General features: G+C 38.9%; 1 protein-coding gene across 5 annotated transcripts in view; it reads left to right on the plus strand.

The window, feature by feature from the left end:
* Positions 1 to 20,943, plus strand: part of FGD4 (FYVE, RhoGEF and PH domain containing 4) — a 269,124-nt gene that overhangs the window by 178,325 nt on the left and 69,856 nt on the right. For all 5 annotated transcript variants that reach the window (XM_030939319.1, XM_030939321.1, XM_030939323.1 and 2 more), the window contains exons 2-4: positions 318 to 473; positions 12,073 to 12,256; positions 17,736 to 18,243. In XM_030939319.1, coding sequence (XP_030795179.1) covers positions 318 to 473; positions 12,073 to 12,256; positions 17,736 to 18,243 — 848 coding nt within the window. The remainder of the gene's footprint in view (positions 1 to 317; positions 474 to 12,072; positions 12,257 to 17,735; positions 18,244 to 20,943) is intronic.

Consider the following 20,943-nt stretch of genomic DNA (forward strand, 5'->3'; position numbering starts at 1 on the left):
CTGTCCTTTCCTTCGCCTACATTGTAGCAGCTGCGTTCTGCCCTTTCTGTGGCCCTGCAAGGAGAGGAGGCCTGTGTATAACAGTCTTCTGTCAACATCTTCTGTCAATCCATTATAAGATTCCTAAAGCACATGGAATGAGATAGTTCCCAGGAAAACTCTTTGTCAAGGCCAGTCCATGTGGGAAAAATATTTGTGTGCTTAGTCTTATAACGATGACTGTTTTTGTTTTATGGGGTCAGGAGAAATTTGACTTATAAGACAGCATTGTGCTATGCCTCCATACTTACCTGCCCTTTCTTTCTGAACTCTTGCAGGTAGCAGCAGTACCTGTCCAAAGATTGCTTTAATTCAGCCTTGCTCCATAAGCAGCACAACCACACTGGTTGGTGAGAATGTATCTGAAGAAGAGGCTCAGGGAATAAATGGGAACAGGCCAGCGAAACACTCAGCTGCAAGTCCAAAGCCACAAGGTATGCTCATTGAGGGTTTGTGATCAGGGTGGGTACTTCGTTGATCAAAGAAGGCTAACCAGAAAACTGATGGCTACAAAGAAAGTGTTTTAAGCTAGAAAGAAGGAATTGGGTACATTATTTTTTAGAGAATAGTCCATCTGTGAATCTTCTCAGGCAGAGGTTGCTATTTGCTCTGCTCCTGAAACAACATACATTTCTCTATTATGGATCTTTTCATGTCGCTGAAATTGTTTGCATGTCATCTTAATGGAACTGTGATCTCTGTATTATGCCTGACCTAGCACAGGTACTTACTGTCTGTGTAATAAAGGTGTTTGGAGCTACTGTTAGAAAGAAATGATTTGCTAGATGTCAGCATTTGTGAAACATAATTCTAAAACAGCACTTCATGTACTTATCAAGAACATGACTTGGAAATATTGAGGTGGGGCCTGAAAACACCTGATAGTGTTTTTATACTACCACTTTCTGTGGAGGTATTGTTTCTTCCACAGAAAGGAACAGTAACAGCCCTTCATTCAGGATTCTGTGGCCAGTGAGGGTAAAGAAAAAGCCATAATGGTAGGAAGCCTGAATGATTTTTTTCAGTGACCATTTCCTTTTACAAATAAATTTCCAGTGAACTTGGTATTAACTTTGAGAAGCAAATATAGTTTTGATGATAGAGAGCAAGGCCTTTTGAAATGGAACACAAAAGCTAAGCTACCCTGTGGTTTAATGTGTAGTTTCTTCCTTATAGATTTTCATTTATAATGAATGCTAAACAGATACGAGAAAAAATACTGGGCATTGTCAGAGTTACTACAGTTGGGAAAAATCAATTTCTATTTGTGTTTATTTTGTGTTTACTTAGGTCTCTTTCCTGTTCTTGCAAAGAAAAATGTATTCTAGAGCATGCATTATAAAATAAGTGGTGTTATTCCTTAAAGTTGTATGTTTTAAAGATTTCTGAAAAAAAATTTTAGAACAAGTTTAAAATGAATCTTCTAGATTATGGGATATTTGTCTTGTTCTCACTACAGTTATATTTGTGGTGATATGGAATATCACTATCAAGCAAGGTCAGATAATTGATGATTTGGATGAGTAGCCTATTCCCGATCTTACAACCATTTCTTTTGACTACACTGCTCCTTTATAGCATTGATGTGAATATAAGCATATGACTTTTTTTGACCATGATTTGAGCCTTTTTATTTCCAAAATATGAAATTCCATTTCACCCATTAGACCCGAGTTGACAAAGATCCAATGTGAGGTAAGAATATTAATAATGAATACAATTCTAGTTGATGTAATTTTCCTGATCAAAGGAAGAATTTCATTACTTAAAAAGCCTTTATTTTTGGAAGATGCACTGCAATACTTCATTGTTTTCCAAAGTCAGTGTATTGAGAGATATAATAAGAGTGTCCTTCCTGAGCTGCGTGTGCCAAAATAATCCCCTTTTTAAGTAGACAACACTAACCTTGCTTTTGCTGTTTTGTAGTTATATTAAAACCACTATATAGTTATTTAAATACATATTTACTTCCTATCTTAAATATGGGCTAATTATGTATATATACTTTTCTAACTAAAGGGAATATTTGCAGGTATTAAATAAATCACAGAGTACTTTATACTTCTTTTTCAAAATACTTTCAAGTGATGTTTGGCCTTTCCCATGGGTACATGGCTAAAGTTTTAACCCCACCTTTCACCCTGTCCTTTTATATTTCCCTATGTTGTAGTCTGTTCAGGCTGCTGTAACAAAATACCATAAATTGGGTAACTTATAAACAACAAAAATGTAGTTCTCACAGTTCTGTGGTATGAAAGTCCAAGATCAGATTCAGGGTCTGATGAGGGCTTGCTTTCTGGTCCACAGATGGGTCCAAGATCAGATTCAGGGTGTAATGAGGGCCTGCTTTCTGGTCTGTAGATGGCCATCTTTTCACTATAACCTCACAGGGTGGAAGGGGTGAGAGCTCTTTCTGGGGCCTCTTTTCAATGGCACTAATTTGATTAATGAGAGCTCAGTCCTCATGACCTAATCACCTCCCAAAGGCCCCACCTCTTCATATTGTCACCTTGGGAATGAGGATGTCAACATGAATTTTGGAACACAAACAAACACTCAGACCATAGCACTCCATACGAACTTTATTTTTTCTCATTTATTACAACCTAAACTGCTGTATATTTTACTCATCAGCTCAGTTTTTTCTGCCTATGTGTCCGCTCACATAGTACATAACCAGTCTTCAATAATACTGCTATATTGATACATTTCTTCCCCTTTGTTTCTGCTACTGTTTAAAACTTTGAATATGTGCCGTGTAGCGACCAACATCCCTGAAATGAGGCTACATCTTAGTATTGTCAGATGAGCTGCCACATAGATTGGTCAGCAAGTCAATCAACAGTACCCAATAATGAGTGTTTGTTTAGCGGAGACAGCTAATTTTAATTTCTCCTAACATTTGGGTGACTGAGGCAGAGAAGAGAAGGGGGTGCAAATAGGGACCTACTGTGTGGAGCAAGGAATTATCACCCTGACACCTTTGTTCCTGCTTCACTGCAAATCCCTTACAAGTTGTGAATGGTGAGGTTGCTGGGGCTTCAAGGTCACTGTGTGGGGTCCCAACAAGGGAAGGGGAGTCAGGCTGGCAGGAGCAGGGGAAAGCAGAAAGAAAAAGCAGATAAACTGTTAAGTCTGCCTATCTTCCTGGTCCAGGGCACGTAGCCCTCCTGTGGAAATAACTCACAATCTTCCTGCACTGACTTATCACCAGACACGTGGCTGATAGAAAAATGGAAATTAGCTCACTGCAACCTTGGCATCATCGGTACTGCATGTAGCCCTCTCCAGCACCATGCTGTAAAATCCCTAGGAAACCCTTGTCTCTTTGTAGTCAGCTCCTCTCTTGCTGATCTGCCTGTTGCTTTCTTGCAGTGTATTTTTGTATTTTGTCTAATAAATATGCCTTTCTCTACCTACCCGTCTTGGTGAATTCCTTTACTGCCCATGCCACCAGCCCCTGATAGTTGCTACCCACAACACTATGTTGTTTTAGTTTAATTTAGGACTCTTATTCTAGGTGAGTAGTTCTCAAGTGGAGACAGTTTTGCCCACACTTGCATATCCTCTCCCGACAATAGGACATTGGTAGTATCTGGGGACATTTCTGCTTGACACTGCTTGTGGGAGTTGCTACTTGCAGCCAGTGAGTAGAGGGTAGGGTTGCTCTATATCCTGCAATGCACGGGACAGTCCACAACTAAGAATTCATACAAACTATAATATCAGTTGCTGCATTTGCAAAACTCTGATCTAGATAAAAATAAGCACATAATTATATCTTTTTTTCCTTATGTAGATTGCTAAGAAGGTTATAGTTATAATTTATTGTGGCAATTTTTGTTTGTTTGTTTGTTTTTGTTTTTGTTTGAGAGAGATGGTTTTATTCTGTCACCTAGGCTGGAGTGCAGTGGTGCAATCTCGGCTCACTGCAGCCTCCGCCTCCCAGGTTTAAGTGATTCTCCTGCCTCAGCCTCCCCAGTTGCTGGACTACAGGCATGCACCATAACGCCCAGCTAATTTTTGTATTTTTTGGTAGAGATCGGGTTTTACCATATTGGCAAGGCTGGTCTCGAACTCCTCACCTCAGGTGATCTGCCTGCCTTGGCCTCGCAAAGTGCTGGGATTACAGGCATGAGCCACCATGCCTGGCCTATTGTGATAATTTTAAAAGGGAAATTATTGCACATCTTTATTAGTGGTGATTATGTAGTAATGTCTCTGGAACAATATATGGTTTATGTTTATTAATTACCAGTAAGTAAATATTTTTGAAGAATTATTTGTAGGTTTTTAAAAGGTGAATGAGCTAAGTTTTATTTTAAACCTGAAAAAGGAATGACCGGAATGGCAGCCCTTTGCATGGTGTTTCAAAATCAGCAGAAAGAAAGAAAGATAAATTTTAGATTAGAGATTGGATAAACTTGCATTTGGATCCAAATTGAAATACGTAGATTTCGAAATGGATTTGTTTCATAATTAGAGCTTGTTTTGCCTTAGCCTCAGAAAATACCCTAAGGCCTTGGAAATAATGGCTTATTCACTTCATACCAATCCTAATAGTCAAACAAATTACTGAGCAACCTCCAGCATAAGTCTTTCTTCTTGTTCACCACTTTTAATACTGGCCTGTTTCCTAACATGCTAGACAGTGACTCAAAATAACTCCTTTAGTAATTAAAGTTAATAGTTCTTTTTCTCTTAACAGCTTTTATCCAGAACATTCTCCGTAATTCCTGATTATTTTTATAAAGTGCAAATTGTCACATAATGTCTCAATCATTAAATGCTTTAAAGAGCCACATTGTTGTTTGAGTAACTCACATAAATATAGAGTACTTAAACCTATTCATTAGCTTCTAAAGTAAAAGTCTATGTATAATGATCCATTCTTTTAAAAGTGTAATGTTATAATGCATTTATACATAGCCAGCTTTTGTTGTTTCTGTTTTTAAAAAGAAGAGTAATTGAAGACTACTGACTTAAACTGGCAATTAGTTTCTTTTCATTCTAGATAATCACTTTGAATAATCAACTTTTTTTTCCTATTTACATCTGTAAATTTGGGTGTAATAAAACCCATCTTATTTATAGTCTAATAGAGATCTCAAACTTAACATGTATGAAACTGAACTGCTATTCTCCTCTCCAAAAATTGCTCTGCCTGCTATGTCACTTGACCACCATTCCATCCTTCTGGTAGTTGAGACTCAAGGCTTCAGAGTCATCCTTGCCTCCCCTCTCTTTCTCTAATATGTCTCACTTAATCTTATCAGGAAATCTACTTTAAAAATATACCTAGAATCCAAGTATTTCTCACTGCCTTTTCCTAAGCACTGAGATCTCTTGCCTGAATTTCTACAATATCCGCTTAATTGTCCAACCTGCTTCTCCCCTGTTCCTCCTTTACATTCTCAACACAGCTCCCAGAGTGATCCTGCTGAAAGTTAAGTTATATCATGTTACATTTCAGCTCAGAACTCTGCAGGGACTTCTCATTTCATGCAAAGTCAAAATAAGTGGTGCAGAGTCTACTTTCTCAGGCCTCCCTATGCACTACTTTTGTCCACATGCTCATTCTGCTCCAGTCCTGCTGGCCTCCAGACCCCAGGTGTACCTGGCTCTCATTCCACCTGCTGGAAAGCCCTTCCCCAAACAATTCCTTCTGCTTCAAGGCTTACTCAAATCCTAACTTTTCACAGAGGCCTAACTTTGAACACCCTGTTTAAGACTGAAATCTGCCCTCCCTTTGACTTCCCACACCCTGGATCGTATTGATCTTGTTCTTTTAGCCCTCACCACATTTTCTTCTAGCACTTACCTCCTTCCAATAAATGATTTACTTGCTATTTTTTTGTTTATTTTTCCTTTGCTCAAGTGCCTAGAATCTAGTGGATATGCAATAAATATTCATTTAATTAATGAAAAAATGAAACAGCCTATATAGAGGTATGAGAATTGTTCTAGGATATATATTTTTTAAATGCTGAATTCTTAATGGTTTTATAAATTTATACTCTTATCAAAAATGTTGTGTTCACTTTACTTCATATCTTCACTGATACTTGGTATTGTCAGATTTAAAATTCTAGTCAAGCCAGGCATGGTGGCTCACACTTGTAATCCCAGCACTTTGGGAGGCTGAGGTGGGTGGATCACGAGGTCAGGAGTTCGAGACCAGCCTGGCCAACATGGTGAAACCCCATCTCTACTAAAGATAGAAAAAATTAGCCAGTCATGGGAGTACGCACCTGTAATCCCAACTATTCAGGAGTTTGAGGCAGCAGAATTGCTTGAACCCAGGAGGCAGAGGTTGCAGTGAGCTGAGATCGCGCCATTGCCCTCCAGCCCGGGCAAGAGGGTGAGACTCTGTCTCAAAAAAAAAGAAAAAAAGTAAAAAGAAATGCTAAAATTGTAGTCAATCTGATTTGTCTGAAATAGTATCAGCTTATGGATTTAATTTGTATTTCCCTGAAATACTAATTAGTGAGTGTGAACACTGTTTTTCCTGTCTATATCCTTTGAGTTGTTAGGTCTTTTAGTTAATAGTGCATAGTAGTTTTTTTATTTTATTTATTTATTTATTTTGAGATGGAGTTTTGCTCTTATTGCCCAGGCTGGAGTGTAGTGGCACAATCTCAACTCACAGCAACCTCCACCTCCCAGGTTCAAGCGATTCTCCTGCCTCAGCCTCCCAAGTAGCTGGGACTATAGGCATGTGCCACCACACCCAGCTAATTTTTGTATTTTTAGTAGAGTCAGGGTTTTGCCATGTTGTCCAGGCTGGTCTTGAACTCCTGACCTCAGGTGAGCCACCTGTCTTGACCTCCCAAAGTACTAGGCTTACAGGCATTCGACACCGTGCCCGAGTTTTTTTATCCTGATTGTTATTCCTTTCTTCATTATATATAATACAAAAGTCTTATCTGGGTCGGTAAGATCCAGTTCTTCACAGGGCCTTGTAGAAGAACCACGGACGGCTGAACAAAGAAAGGGGCAGATGAAGGGCATTCTTGCATTTTGAAACTTTGTATCCTGCCACAAAATTTCACATAGATATTATATGGTTATCTTAAAAATAGATGTCTCATATATGTTAATCTTGTGCAAGTACAAAGTGCTTTCATAGGTAGGGTTCTTTCATGTGTTTTTTAATCCTTTTCTAGTCATTTACTTCTCAAAGTAGCTGTGTGTTACTTTTTCAGTCTTTGATAGGAGCAGTAAGATTAAATATGAATTCATTTTATTTGAAATAGTGATTTTCCTTAAGAGTTGAATGTTGCTGGGCATGGTGGCTCACGCCTGTAATCCCAGCACTTTGGGAGGCTGAGGCAGGCAGATCACCTGAGGTCAGGAGTTTGAGGCCAACCTGGCCAACATGGCAAAACCCCGTCTCTACTAAAAGTACAAAACTTAACGGTGTGGTGGCAGGTGCCTGTAATCCCAGCTACTCTGGAGGCTGAGGCACAAGAATCACTTGAACCCAGAAGGCGGAGGTTGCAGTGAGCTGAGATTGCACCACTGCACTTCAGCCTGGGTGACAGAGTGAAATTTGGTCTCCAAAAAAAAAAAAAAAAAAAAAAAAAAAAAACAGTTGAATAGCCGAAACAAAGATGAGACTCATTTCCTGTTCATCAAGGAACTCAAAAGTCTAGGGAGGCAACCCTGGTTGTAAAATATTATAAAACAAAATGACAAATGAGTTGAGAAGATATTTGAAGATTTTTGAGGCAGGATGGGAGGGCAAGAGGTGGAAGAGTCAGGTAAGCCTTCTGAAAGAGTTGATGACTGAGGTGAGCTTTGTGGGAATTACGGGATTTTGCCAAGTAGACCGTTCTACGTATGTGCTAAAGCCTGAAGGCCTGAGAGAACCTTCCCGAGCTCACAATGGAAGATGCAATTCAGTGTGACTGGAATCTAGGCCACATAGGGGGTGGGAGAGTAGAGATGAGGCAAGCAGTAAGAAAGTTCCCAAGAAATCTATTTCAAAAGAAAATGAAGCCAGGAGAGGTGGCTCTCACCTGTAATCCCAGCTACTCTGGAGACTGAGATGTAGGATCACTTATGCCCAGGAATTTGAGGTTACAGTGAGATATGATTGCACCAGTGCACTCCAGCCTGGGTGACAGTGTGTGTGCGTGCATGTGTGTGTGTATTTATACCCACATATACACACACACATATAAGATAAAATAGAAAAGAAAATGAACCTACTATGGTGGCTTTCCAATAGACATGTTGTTTTCATTTAGCTCTAGATATATAATAAGGTTCTTACAACTTGATTCTGCAGTTGTTCATATCCTAGCAGAATTGTACTTAGCGGATCTTATTCAGCTAAGTAAATGTTATAGTAGGTATGTTGGATTCAGGGCACCTTTCACCTGAAAAGCTTACTTGCTCTAGAGAGCTTAACAATCAAGTAGGGAAAGACTGTGTTTGCATACTACACTGTTCTCAGAGTGTGAAACACAAATCTGGAGATGATTTTGCTTGTTTTAAATGTCACACTATTGATCTCTAGAATTAATATTGTGTCTGAAGAAAGGAAAAAAATCTAAATAAATAAATAATTGAAATATCAAGAAGAGAAGGAATCGGAACTTTAGGGTTTTCCATTCTCATCGTCTGTAATGCCAATAGAGACTAATAATAAACTGCATCCTTAGAATATTGCCTACAATTTGTAATCTTTTCCCTTCTTATATAACTAATTTGGGAAATCTTTTTAAAAGTGAATAATTGTCTATTTGATAAAATCGTAATTTCTTTAGCCCTTGATTTTTATTTTCTTTTTTTGTTTTATAATATAGTGTTCATAATCTGGATTATGTTGCTATACAAAGGATTTACTGGTCCTTTCTAATTCGTGATCTTGTATATGGTTTTATGTCAGTTTACTTACCTTTTAGGTCTCCAGCTGGGCCTACGAATTAAACTGACATAACAACAGATTAGCAGAACAAAAACATACAAGAGATATAAAGGCCGTTGGCTGCAATTTGTTTGGTTGCCCAGAAGCTAAGAAAGGCGGCCATGAAGAGAAATTTAGTCTCAATAATTTGAAGTATCAATTCCTGGGTTGCTCCCACCATCTGTTGTCATTTCCTCTGGGTACAGACTATTAGATTGAAACTCTCTGAGATCTTGGTTTTTAACTGGAATTGGATTTTTTTTGCTTCGTAAATACATAGCATACAAGATTTCTTTTTCTTTTAGTCCTGCGTTAGATATTCCTCGGTTAACTCCATAACTTTGGGAGTTGAAAGAATCATTTTCATTCATCAGTTAGGTATTCTGAGCCAAAGTATCTGTTATTGTTATTACATTATAAATGATGAACAAGTGATAGAATTTTTTCTAAGACAGTGTGTCTAACTTTAGCCATTCATGTATCATCTTCAGATTTGTCATATCCATGTACCATTTGTTCTTTTTTATTTAAAATGTGTGTATTTACTGATTTACTATACATTTGCATTTTCTCCCTTGCTCAATTTGATACCTCCTCTGTGCTTCTAAAATACCCAGTGTTCACTTGTATCAACATTGTTAAAGTGCCTCTCCACTAGTATATGATCTCCATTTGCCAAACATAATGCAAATAGTCACTATAAATATAGCTGTGATCAAAAGTAATATATTCCTTACTTCCTTGTGGAAGAAAGGAAAAAACTTCAAACCTGTAATATATTTACTATTTCATTGCAGCTTTATTATTTAATCCTACTCAATACTAATTATTTAATAACTATACCACAAATTGTGATAAGCAGTTTGGAGAAAGCACACAGTGCTTATGAAACAGTTTAAGAGATGGACACAATTTAGACTGGGAAAGTGGGTGGAGTCATCCCTGAGAAAGTGATGGGTATCATTGTATTTTAGTTTTTCACTCATCTGGCACATAATAAATAAGGCACAGTTTAGTGAGTAAACTAGGTAGATGAATGAGTTATTTCATAACAATTTTAGCACATAAAATTATATTCACTTCCTTCTTTTAGTATTCTAGTTAAGAATGTTTTATTTCATAACAATTTTAGCACATAAAATTATATTCACTTCCTTCTTTTAGTATTCTAGTTAAGAATGTTGGATTATTCATAACCTTAAGAGGTTTGTTTTTTTTTGTTGGGGGGGTGGGAGATTTTCCTGTTTTACTGCATTAGTTCATTTTTACTACTCATAATGTTAAAAGGGTTTTTTGGTGGGAGATTTTCCTGTTTTGCTACATTAGTACATATTTATTCTACACAGAAGTTTTTCTGTAAAATTAACAAATATTACACTTATATAAGCCTGTTTGTTCTCAAATAATACTATGTTAATCACTCCCCTACACATATGTTGGAAAATATCATTTTCACAAAAGAAGCATGCCATTTTTAAATTGAGATTTTCTTCTTGTTTGTATTGAAAGAGAATTAAGTGAATTAATTGCTCCACTTGTAGTTCATTGTGACATTTTTTTCCTTCCCTATAATAAATTGATAACTGGCACTGAAATGATGAAATCTAGGCCAGTGAGCATGAGCCAACTGTCAGCTAACTGAGTTTATAAAAGAGATGAGATCACTAAAAACCAGGGGAACCAGCTGGGGGAAAATGGGGCATGTAATTAGGAGGTGACATGATTCCTCACCCTTCTTCCAGAAGGTAAGAAAAGGATTTAAGGAAGAGAAAAGATGATTCCATTTGATCTGTCAACACTGCTTATTAAAAAATACTACATGTTATAGTATTTTACCCTGCATGTTAATCTTAGAGAAAAGTAATACTGGTTTTCCAAAGTGAAGTAATTTCTCTACCGATTGGGTACTTATCATCTACAGTGTGTTAGGGAAACTTCTGTAGATTTTAGTATTTCATGAAATGATCTGTATTTATCCTATTAATTGATTACAGGACTTGTGAAGAAAGTAGATGATTTGTGGTATATTGATGCAGGCCAACCGTCTTAAGCTGTTTAGTGTTGTTATATGGGAATACCCAAGGCTGGGTAATTTATAAAGAGGCTTATTTGGCTCACAGTTCTGCAGGCTGTACAGGAAGCACAGTGCCAGCATCTGCTTCACCTTTGGTGAGGGCCTCAGGCTGCTTCCACTCATGGCAGAAGATATAGGGTAGCTGGCATGTGTATAAAGATCACATGGAGAGAGAGGAAGCAAGAGAGAGATGGGGGAGGTTTCAGGCTTTTTTTAATAACCAGTCTTGGAGGAACTAATGGAGCAAGAACCTATTCACTATAGCAAGAATGGTACCAAGCCATACGTGAGGGATCTGCGCCCATGACTCAAACCCCTCCCATAGTTCCCACTTCCAACACTGGGGACCAGATTTCAACATGATGTTTGGAGGGGACAAATATACAAACCTGTAGCACCAACTCTGTTACCCCAGGCCACTTAACCTCTCTAAGCCTTCATAGACATAAGAGGAGAATAGTGGTACCTACCTGAGAGAACTATAAAGTATAACATTTCATCAAAGATCAAAGAGATAAAGTGCTTTTGGTAAATGGGAAGAAGATGCTATATTAATGCAACATTGTATTAATGTTGTTTGTTGTTGTTTTGTTGGCTTTTAGGTTGTTTAACTTATTAGCTGTGGATTTGGGTATATCAACTAACACTCTATTAAAAAACCTGTTTTGTAGCAGACAATGTATCTCTAGGATTTATTTTAAATTTAGCACCACCTTTTCCGTGTTGAGATGAATAACTGCTGTGTTATCTGTAGATCTTAGAATGCTTTAGCCTTATGTAGATTCCGAGGTGTTTAATATTGCCATATTTAAGATACAATAAAATTAAAAGAGCCACTTAAGTTTGGAGATGGGATTTCCACAAGGCACAAAGCAAATGTCCAAAATGAACAAATTCTTTTGGTTATGGTTTAGTTCAAAATTTGACACCCACCCCCTTTACAATAGTTTTATAATGCTGAATATTTTGCACCCAGGACACCAGAATTTTTATTGTTATTGAATGAAATATCAGTGAAATACTGAATTCTATTCTTTTTCTACAGTGCCTCCAAAGCCATTACACCTGCAGAATTCACCTTCGTCCAATATACACCACACCCCCAGGCATAAAGCTTTACCTAGTGCAAAACCAAGGATGGAGGAAATTAAACCTGCCCCTGCTTCTTGTGTCTCAAAAGAAAAACCCAGTAAGGTATCAGATCTCATCAGTCGCTTTGAAGGAGGCAGGTAAGAGCTAATTTACAATGGGAGAAGGCAGGGGAAGAAGAAAGCTGATTTTCGAAAAAATGATAGTCATAGTCATAGATTTTCTGAATAAAAAGCATAGTATCTTATTCCATTAGGTTTGATAGGCCTTTAGAAAGGGTGAATTTTTAAAACAAATGACTTAGTCTTACCCTAATGTGAACTGTCATGTGCTATGTATTAGCTAGATGCAGCACTGTAGACCACCAGCTTTTTCATGAAATTGTGTGCTTGGTATCTGTGTGGTTTCTCTTGTTTCCTCTGTATCTCTGTGTGTCATTCTCTGCGTCTTACTCCTTGTGGCTCATTCTGTGGGGCGCTGGATATCTGGGTTGGAAAGGCTGAGCCGATGCCTCTGTCTCTTCGTTTCTCACTTTGTGTGTTTTTGAATGTGACCCCTGTGGGCTTGTCTCCTCCCTGGGGCCGTCTCTTCTTTCCATCCCATTTTCCATCCAATTTTATTTAATGTGGGTATTCTATACCCATTCAGTCCCTGTTTCCCCTCTCCATATACTCCATCATATGCTAGGTTTTGCAAAGAGATAATATTACCAATGGCAAAATGTATGCTAAATTTCAGTTTTGTATTTATTTTTTTTTATTTTTTATTTTTTTGAGACGGAGTCTTGCTCTGTTGCCCAGGCTGGAGTGCAGTGGCCGGATCTCAGCTCACTGCAAGCTCCGCCTCCCGGGTTCCCGCCATTCTCCTGTCTCAGCCTCCCGAGTAGCTGGGACTACAGGCCGCCCGCCACCTCGCCCAGCTAGTTTTTTGTATTTTTTAGTAGAGACGGGGTTTCACCATGTTAGCCAGGATGGTCTCCATCTCCTGACCTCGTGATCCACCCGTCTCGGCCTCCCAAAGTGCTGGGATTACAGGCTTGAGCCACCGCGCCCGGCCCAGTTTTGTATTTATTAAATATAATTTATATTCTTAATCCCAATGTTTGAAAAAAAAGTAGGTGAAATAATATATTTCTCATTTAAAGATAAATGGAACCCACATAAGTTGCTTTTCTCCTTATAAAAATCTCAATTGTTTATTTTTTCTTAGTCTTTTGATAAAAAGGAATTTTGTTACTGACTTAAATATAATTTTAACAATTTTATGAGTAGGATTTTGTTATCTGTCACCAAAATCTATGTATAACTAAACAGAATGTGTACAACTTCACTTTCATCCTTGAAACTAAATATTTTCATTCATTCCAGTGTAATATTTGGGACTTATTTCCCATTAGGGTGATTTTATTATTTATTTGTGGGATTTACTGTTATTTATGTAATGAAATCATAGCTTGGAAATAGTTTGAGTATCTTCTGGGAATTGTGACCAAGCACAAAACCTGCAGTGTCCCTCATTTTTTAAATAGGTCTAACAGATGTTGGTTCTTCCTATCAATTTCCTGTGACAACTCAGAACCCCCCTCTATTTTACAAAGTTACAAGTTCTGGAGAAAATAAACTTAGAAGCCTGTCTTCAATTTTCATTCCTGATAAATTTTAGGAACTTTGGTCATAAATATTTCAACTTCAGCATCTCTTCCTCTGAAGTAGGATTTATAGGACCTTTGGTATCTTGAATTACAGTGATCTTTACTAGAATGGTTTAATTCCATTTAAAACATTTTTTTGCTGCTCAGGGTAAGTTGACTTAATAACAACAGAGTGACCCCTCTTTGCAGATTCCAGGGGCCATGCCCAGTGACTGCGTAATAGGAGGGCCTGGAGCCCTGATCCCTGTCATAAGGCATGTCAGAGCCTGCATCCCTAGGTTTCAGGGATAACTCTCTGAAACCTGGAAAGGGTCAGTATTCCAAAGGCTGCGTCCTCCATTTTGGTTAACCCACTCTGCATTGTTTTAGATTCGTCTACGTGTGAAATGTTTGTACTTTTAATCATTCAAGCTTCACAAATTCAATCCTGTTTTGATGCAGAGGTTGAAAGTTTAATTCATCTAAGGACAAATGTGCTATAATTTATTATTTTTTTTAAGCAAATTTATTCTGAGTGCAAATTGGGTATAGTGTATTTTGGCAGGTCTGGTGAAGAAATATTATTTGTGGTAGAGTCCACTGCCAATACAAAAAACAATGATATGTTCTCAGTGAGGTATTACCACTATAGACTGGCCCCAGAAGTGTTTGAGTGGGTTAATACTGCATTGGATCTATAGGACTTCAGTAGGAGACTTGTATTTACTGTTGAGTGATGTCCTTGCCCTTGCAAGGGTTGTTTTCAGTTTTAACCTTTCTTATGAGAGCTTAGACTAGCTTTGTGAAATAGAGGGAGGCACTGAGTTGTTATAGGAAATTGATAGGAAGAACCAACAACTGTTAAGAGTGGAGTCTGGTCAGAATGGTCATAGCATACTGTTGTTAAGACCTTACCCGGCTGGGTGCGGTGGTTCATGCCTATATTCCCAGCACTTTGGGAGGCCGCAGTGGTTGGATTGTCTGAGCTCAGGAGTTCGAGATCAGCCTGGGTAACGTGGCAAAACCCTATCTCTACAAAAAATACAAAAATTAGCCAGGCATGGTGGTGCATGCCTGTGGTCCCAGCTACTTGGGAGGCTGATGTGAAAGGATTGCTTGAGTCAAGGCTGCAGTGAGCTGAGATTGTGCCACTGCACTCCAGCCTGGGCGATGGCGTGGGGCCCTGCCTTAAAAAAAAAAAAAAAATCCTAAGTAACACTACTTTGTTAAGATGAGAGATTTGGAGCAAGTAGATTTTCTTTAATTTTTACTGTGGTTTCCTTCTTTCTTTCTCCTATTCCTCCTTCTTTCTCTCTTTCAGAGTAAGAGAGAATACTCTTTTTAACCTAGGAAAGACTTTAAGATTTTAGAAATAAGATTATGTTTCTACAGACCTGAACACTGGTGTTTTTTGTTTTTGTTTTTGTTTTTGTTTTGAGATGGAGTTTCGCTCTTGTTGCCCAGGCTGGGGTGCAATCACACAATCTCAGCTCCACCTCCCAGGTTCAAGCAATTCTCCTGCCTCACCCTCCCAAGTAGCTGGGATGACAGCCATGCATCACCACACCTGGCTAATTTTGTATTTTTAGTAGAGATGGGGTTTCTCCATGTTGAGGCTGGTCTCGAACTCCTGACCTCAGGTGATCCGCCCACCTCATCCTCCCAAAGTACTGGGATTATAGGCGTGAGCCACTGAGCCTGGCCGGAACGTTGGTTTTTCCCATGGACACTCCAGGGTCAACTGTTTTCCCCTTATGGTTTGGCATCCACAAAGCAGCAGGAATCTTCCAAGTACTGGTTCAACTACTGTTTTTACTAACTCCTTACCCACCTAATCCTTCCCAGTCTCCTTCTCTCCCTTCCCACTCATACCCTTGATGTCACTTACTATGGAACATTTGCAGTTCTCATTCAAAGCCATTCTTTAGACAAGACCTGAACGTGCTTAAATTTGTTTCAGAGGATCTGTTGAGGATCTTTTCACCAGGGAATCCAGAGACTGATGCGGGCAGGAGAAGGAGAACAGTTTGATTCAAATCTCTAAAGACTACTTGGGAAATTATACAGGCCAAAGGTGTCTTCTTCGAGGGGGCAAATCTCAATTGAAGAGTGTATAGCATTTATTTATATTGCCCACCTCCAACTTTTATATATATGACATTTTCCCCCACTCAATTTATCCTTTCTTTCCTCTGGTGTTGGACTTTACTTGTATCTTTTTTCCTCCTTCATCACTTTCTTGCTGTCTACTTTTATTCCCTGTTTCATTCTCTAGTCCAGGTCAGCAGTGACCGGGAAGAGTGAAGTGAGAGCGAAGATGACACATCTCAGCATTGTCCTTGGAACTGGGCTGCTTGCTCTTTCCTTCCCCACCTCCCTTTATCCTGTTACCTGTACTGAGGAAGATAATCAACCCTAGACTTTCTTCCCACATTTTGCCTGCAGCCTATTCACCTGATGCTCATTCTGTCCTTCTGCTGCAGTACATCATAACTTGGGGTGAAGACCCTGAGATTTAGAGTTGGATTCATGGTTTGACTTCTGGCTTTTCTGCTCATTACATTGTGACATTGGCCACCTTAATTTTCTAAGCCTAGATTTCTCTATGGGATCCCTGTCTTTGGAATTATTGTGAGGAGGAAACAAGGTAATTATTGTAAGGGGCTTCTTGTAGTTTGTGGTTCTTAGTAAGCACTTAATAAATGTTTCTGGCTGTTATTATTGTCACAATTATCATCATTATCATGGTTATTCAAAGCTCATCAAATATTTATTGAGTACTTCCCCTGTGTCAAGCACCATGCTAAGAGGTAGGAATAAAGCAGAGAGGAAATCTACACCCTCACCGAGTTTTAGTTCCTTTATTTCTTCTTGTTTAGGTCACAGGAATCTTTCAAAGAGTATAGCCCAAAGTTTTTTGTTCCATTCCCCACTCTACTCCCAGAATCCTAGATTAAAATCTGTACAAATATTTCCACAGGAATATTGTTATATATTGGGAGTAAGTTTCATTCTCCTATTAGGACTACTATTATGTCAAGCAGTAATAAGGACTTTAAAAAAAATAAAATAAGATGTGGAGTTAGTGATGGAGAGTGCTGTTATGATAGATGAATCTAGGAAAACCTCTTTGGAGAGGTGATACCTGAGCAGAAACCCGAATGACGAGAAGAAATACCAGCGTTTTGGGGGAGATTGTCCTAAGCAGAGAACAGCAACTGCAAAGACCCAAAGACACATACACTTGGTTATTAAGAATGGGGAGCAGCAAGGAGTATGGCAAGAACACAGTGAGTTAGGGAAGAATGGAATCTAATGAGGCCAGGCACTTTGGGAACTAGAATATGTAGAATCTCATAGGCTGTCACTGGGACTTGGATTTTCCCTTGAGTGTGTGAGGAAGCTGTCAGAGTTTTGTGACTGACTTGTAGAGGTTCTAGGGGAGGGGATCAGAGTGGAAACAAAGAGACCAGGTAAAAAGCTATGACAGCATGAATAAAAAAGCTTTCAGAGTATTCATTATGTCTTCCAAATAAAAGTAACTTTTTGGTTCATAATTTGTTCATGAATTAAGGACTGGCTACACCTATTTAAAAATGTTAAGAAACATTACTAAGTAAAAATGTTAGGAAGAGATGATATATACGTAAGTATTATATCTAAGTCTTTACTAACTAGTCACATTATTAAACACTGGAAGGATCAAGAAAAGTTAAGTTATAAATAAAATAAACAGCCCAAGGAAGTGTTCCAGTCCCCACAGGTAGACTCAGGGTCATCTTCTTTATTTCAATCTTTATTTAAATGTGGATAGCATCCCCAGAGACTTGGGGCTACGCTGAGAATATTCAAATCCATGTTTCTAAGACCATCAGAGATAGAAAAAAAAATTAGCAAATATTCCTTTTCAACTGGAATAAACTTGTCTTAATTCTAGAACTTTTTTCCATGCCAATGTTTTCATGCTTCCTTTGTGTTTTATCTTTTAGCTCATTATCAAATTATAGTGATTTGAAGAAAGATTCTGCTGTGAACCTCAATGCTCCTAGAACCCCAGGAAGGCATGGATTGACAACCACACCTCAACAAAAACTCCTCTCCCAGCAGTTGCCACAGAGGCAGGGAAATGAGACAGATAAGACTCAGGGTGCACAGACTTGTGTGGCCAATGGTGTAATGGCAGCACAAAACCAGATGGAATGTGAGGAGGAGAAAGCTGCCACTCTTAGCCCAGATACTTCTATTCAAGCTTCTGAACCCTTGCTTGATACGCACATAGTGAATGGAGAAAGAGATGAAACTGCCACAGCTCCTGCATCACCCACAGCAGATGACTGTGATGGAAATGCTTCTGACAGTAGCTACAGGACTCCAGGCATAGGCCCAGTGCTCCCCCTAGAAGAAAGAGGGGCAGAAACAGAAGCCAAGGTACAAGAGAGGCAAAATGGGGAAAGCCCTCTGGAATTGGAGCAGCTGGACCAGCACCATGAGATGAAGGTAGAGCATGAGACTAGCTCATAAGCAGGGAAAACCCTGCCTGTTCGATTGTTGTCTTAAAACTCTACTTGTTTTTTTTTTTTTTTTTTTTTTGAGATGGAGTCTCGCTCTGTCACCCAGGCTGCAATGCAGTGGTGTGATCTCGGCTCACTGCAAGCTCCGCCTCCTGGGTTCACGCCATTCTCCTGCCTCAGCCTCCAGAGTAGCTGGGACTACCGGCGCCCGCCACCACACCCAGCTAATTTTCTGTATTTTTAGTAGAGACGGGGTTTCACCGTGTTAGCCAGGATGGTCTGGATCTCCTGACCTTGTGATCCGCTCACCTCGGCCTCCCAAAGTGCTAGGATTACAGGCTTAAAACTCTTTATTTATTAGCCGGGCGACGAGGCGGGCGCCTGTGGTCCCAGCTACTCGGGAGGCTGAGGCAGGAGAATGGCGTAAACCCAGGAGGCGGGGCTTGCAGTGAGCTGAGATCCGGCCATTGCACTCCAGACTGGGCGGCAGAGCGAGACTCCGTCTCAAAAAAAAAAAAAAAAAAAAAAAAAAAAAAAACTATTTATTTATTGCACCCCTGAAATGTATGAATCGGGTCACCCACACTGGCAGTTAAATGATTTTCAAGCTCTGGTTGCTGATGAGTATTTCCCCTATGCTCTAAACAGATATTTCACTTTTTCTTTTCGTGTAGTTTCTGTTAATATCTCTGTTGTAATTTCAGGAGTCAGAACAGTGTGGAAACTTTAATATAAGAAATCCACAAACGTATTGTTTTTACATAGAAAATGTTCCTTGTTGTTCTAGATGTTGGTGCTGTATCCCTAATACTTATCGACCAAGCAAGAAGAAATTGTATAATCTTTGTTGTTCAGAAGTTTCTAATAGAATAAATAGTAGACCTGTAAGATGAACTTGCCACTAGTAAATGTTACTTTTAAGGACACGAATATGGAAGTATTAAATTATTCAACAGATTATATTTATAACTCTAGGCTTTTAATTTTTTTAAGTTTTCTAATTAATACCCAATTTCGTAATAAATGGTCTTTGAGTTAGAAGGCCATTTAAAAATCATTTTAGAGCCAGGCATGGTGGCTGATTGCTGTAATCCCAGTACTTTGTGGGGCCAAGGCAGGAAGAGTTCCTCAGCCCAGTAATTCAAGACCAGTCTGGGCAACATGGCGAGAGCCCCTATCTACAAAAATTTTAAAACTTAGCAGAGCATAGTAGTTCGCACCTGTGATCTCAGCTACTCGGGAGGCTGAGGTGGGATAATTGCTTGAGCCCAGGAGGTCAAGGCTGTAATGAGCCATGATTGTGCCACTGCACTCCAGCCAGGGTGACAGAGCGAGACCCTGTCTCAAAAACAACAAGAAAAAAAAAGAAATCTTAGTTTAGCAATTAATTTATAGAAGAAGAAATAGCCCCAGAAAGCTTATGATTTTTTTTCAAGGTCACACTGTTTTTTGACTAACAGCTCACAACCTCAATGCTGTGACTCCCAGGCCAGTGGTGTGTCCCTGAAGCAACACATCACAAACTTAAATGGCTAAATGCAAGAAATGTCACTAAATGAAGCAGCCGTGGGTAATAAGCCGGTGGGATTGTTGAGAACTGGACATTTCTGTCCTTTCTAAAGAAGGAAGTGATTTGATGAACTGCCTGGATGGGGTTTCTCTGCCCATATGCACAATATCAGCTTAGAAAATGCTGATTTGCTGGTGAAATATATACTGACTCTGAAGCAGAGAAAGTTTAAAGGAGGAAGTGGGTGGGAGAAAGTGAGTCATACTCAGTAACATCTGAAACAGTAAAGAAACAGGACATTGCAAAGTGAATCCCTATACCTCAATACAATGATAGATTTTAGTGTATTTGTTCATAAACCATGATGGAAGGAAGAGAAGGTTAGAACCAAGAAAATCTTTTACCACTGTTGGGATGATGCCACCAGCAAGTATCTATAAAATAGTAAGAGCTGTTCTTATAAAGAAAAATATTTTAAATGGTGATGATGCCTATGGTTGTTGGATGGTACTTTTTCTTCCCTTCACATATTATTATGGATGCATTTTCATAGATGAACCTTACACTTCTTTGGGAGAGATTTTATAGAATTTTCCTACTGAACTAGTGAAACATAGAATAGTACTACTGGCCCTTCTCCTGAATGGGCCTTTACACAGTGGATGGCACATGCTGTATGTGGGAAGAAAAAGCAAAATTTCTCTGGCAAATACCACATCTCTCCTGTTAAAATGGAATGTTAGGATTTCATATCTGTGCTGCAGCAGTGTGTTCACCTTTGCTGCGCTGATGTTTGTTATGTTGCCTTTCCTTCTTCCTAAATACAAACTTAAATCTTAGTATTGTTAAGACGGTAAATTTTATTAGGTGTGTTTTACCACAATTAAGAAACAAATCTTAATAAAAATATCAGTAGTAATATAGTAGACCAAACAATTAGAACAAAGAAATCTCAATTCTACTTCCGGCTTGTCCATTAACTTGCAGTATGAGCTTGAACAAGTCAATAATTCTTTGTGTGTTTAGTGAAAGAATCTAACTGTATATAATCTTAAGGCCTTATCTTCATGTTGTAAAAGCCAACCCCCCCACTAAAAAAAAAAAAGAAAAATCTTAAGGCCCATTTCAGTGATTATGTACTAATTCTATGCGGTGATATGTAGGTATATTCCCTTG

This window comes from Rhinopithecus roxellana, chromosome 10 (genome assembly GCF_007565055.1).
Source record: "Rhinopithecus roxellana isolate Shanxi Qingling chromosome 10, ASM756505v1, whole genome shotgun sequence".
Taxonomy (NCBI): Eukaryota; Metazoa; Chordata; class Mammalia; order Primates; family Cercopithecidae; genus Rhinopithecus; species Rhinopithecus roxellana.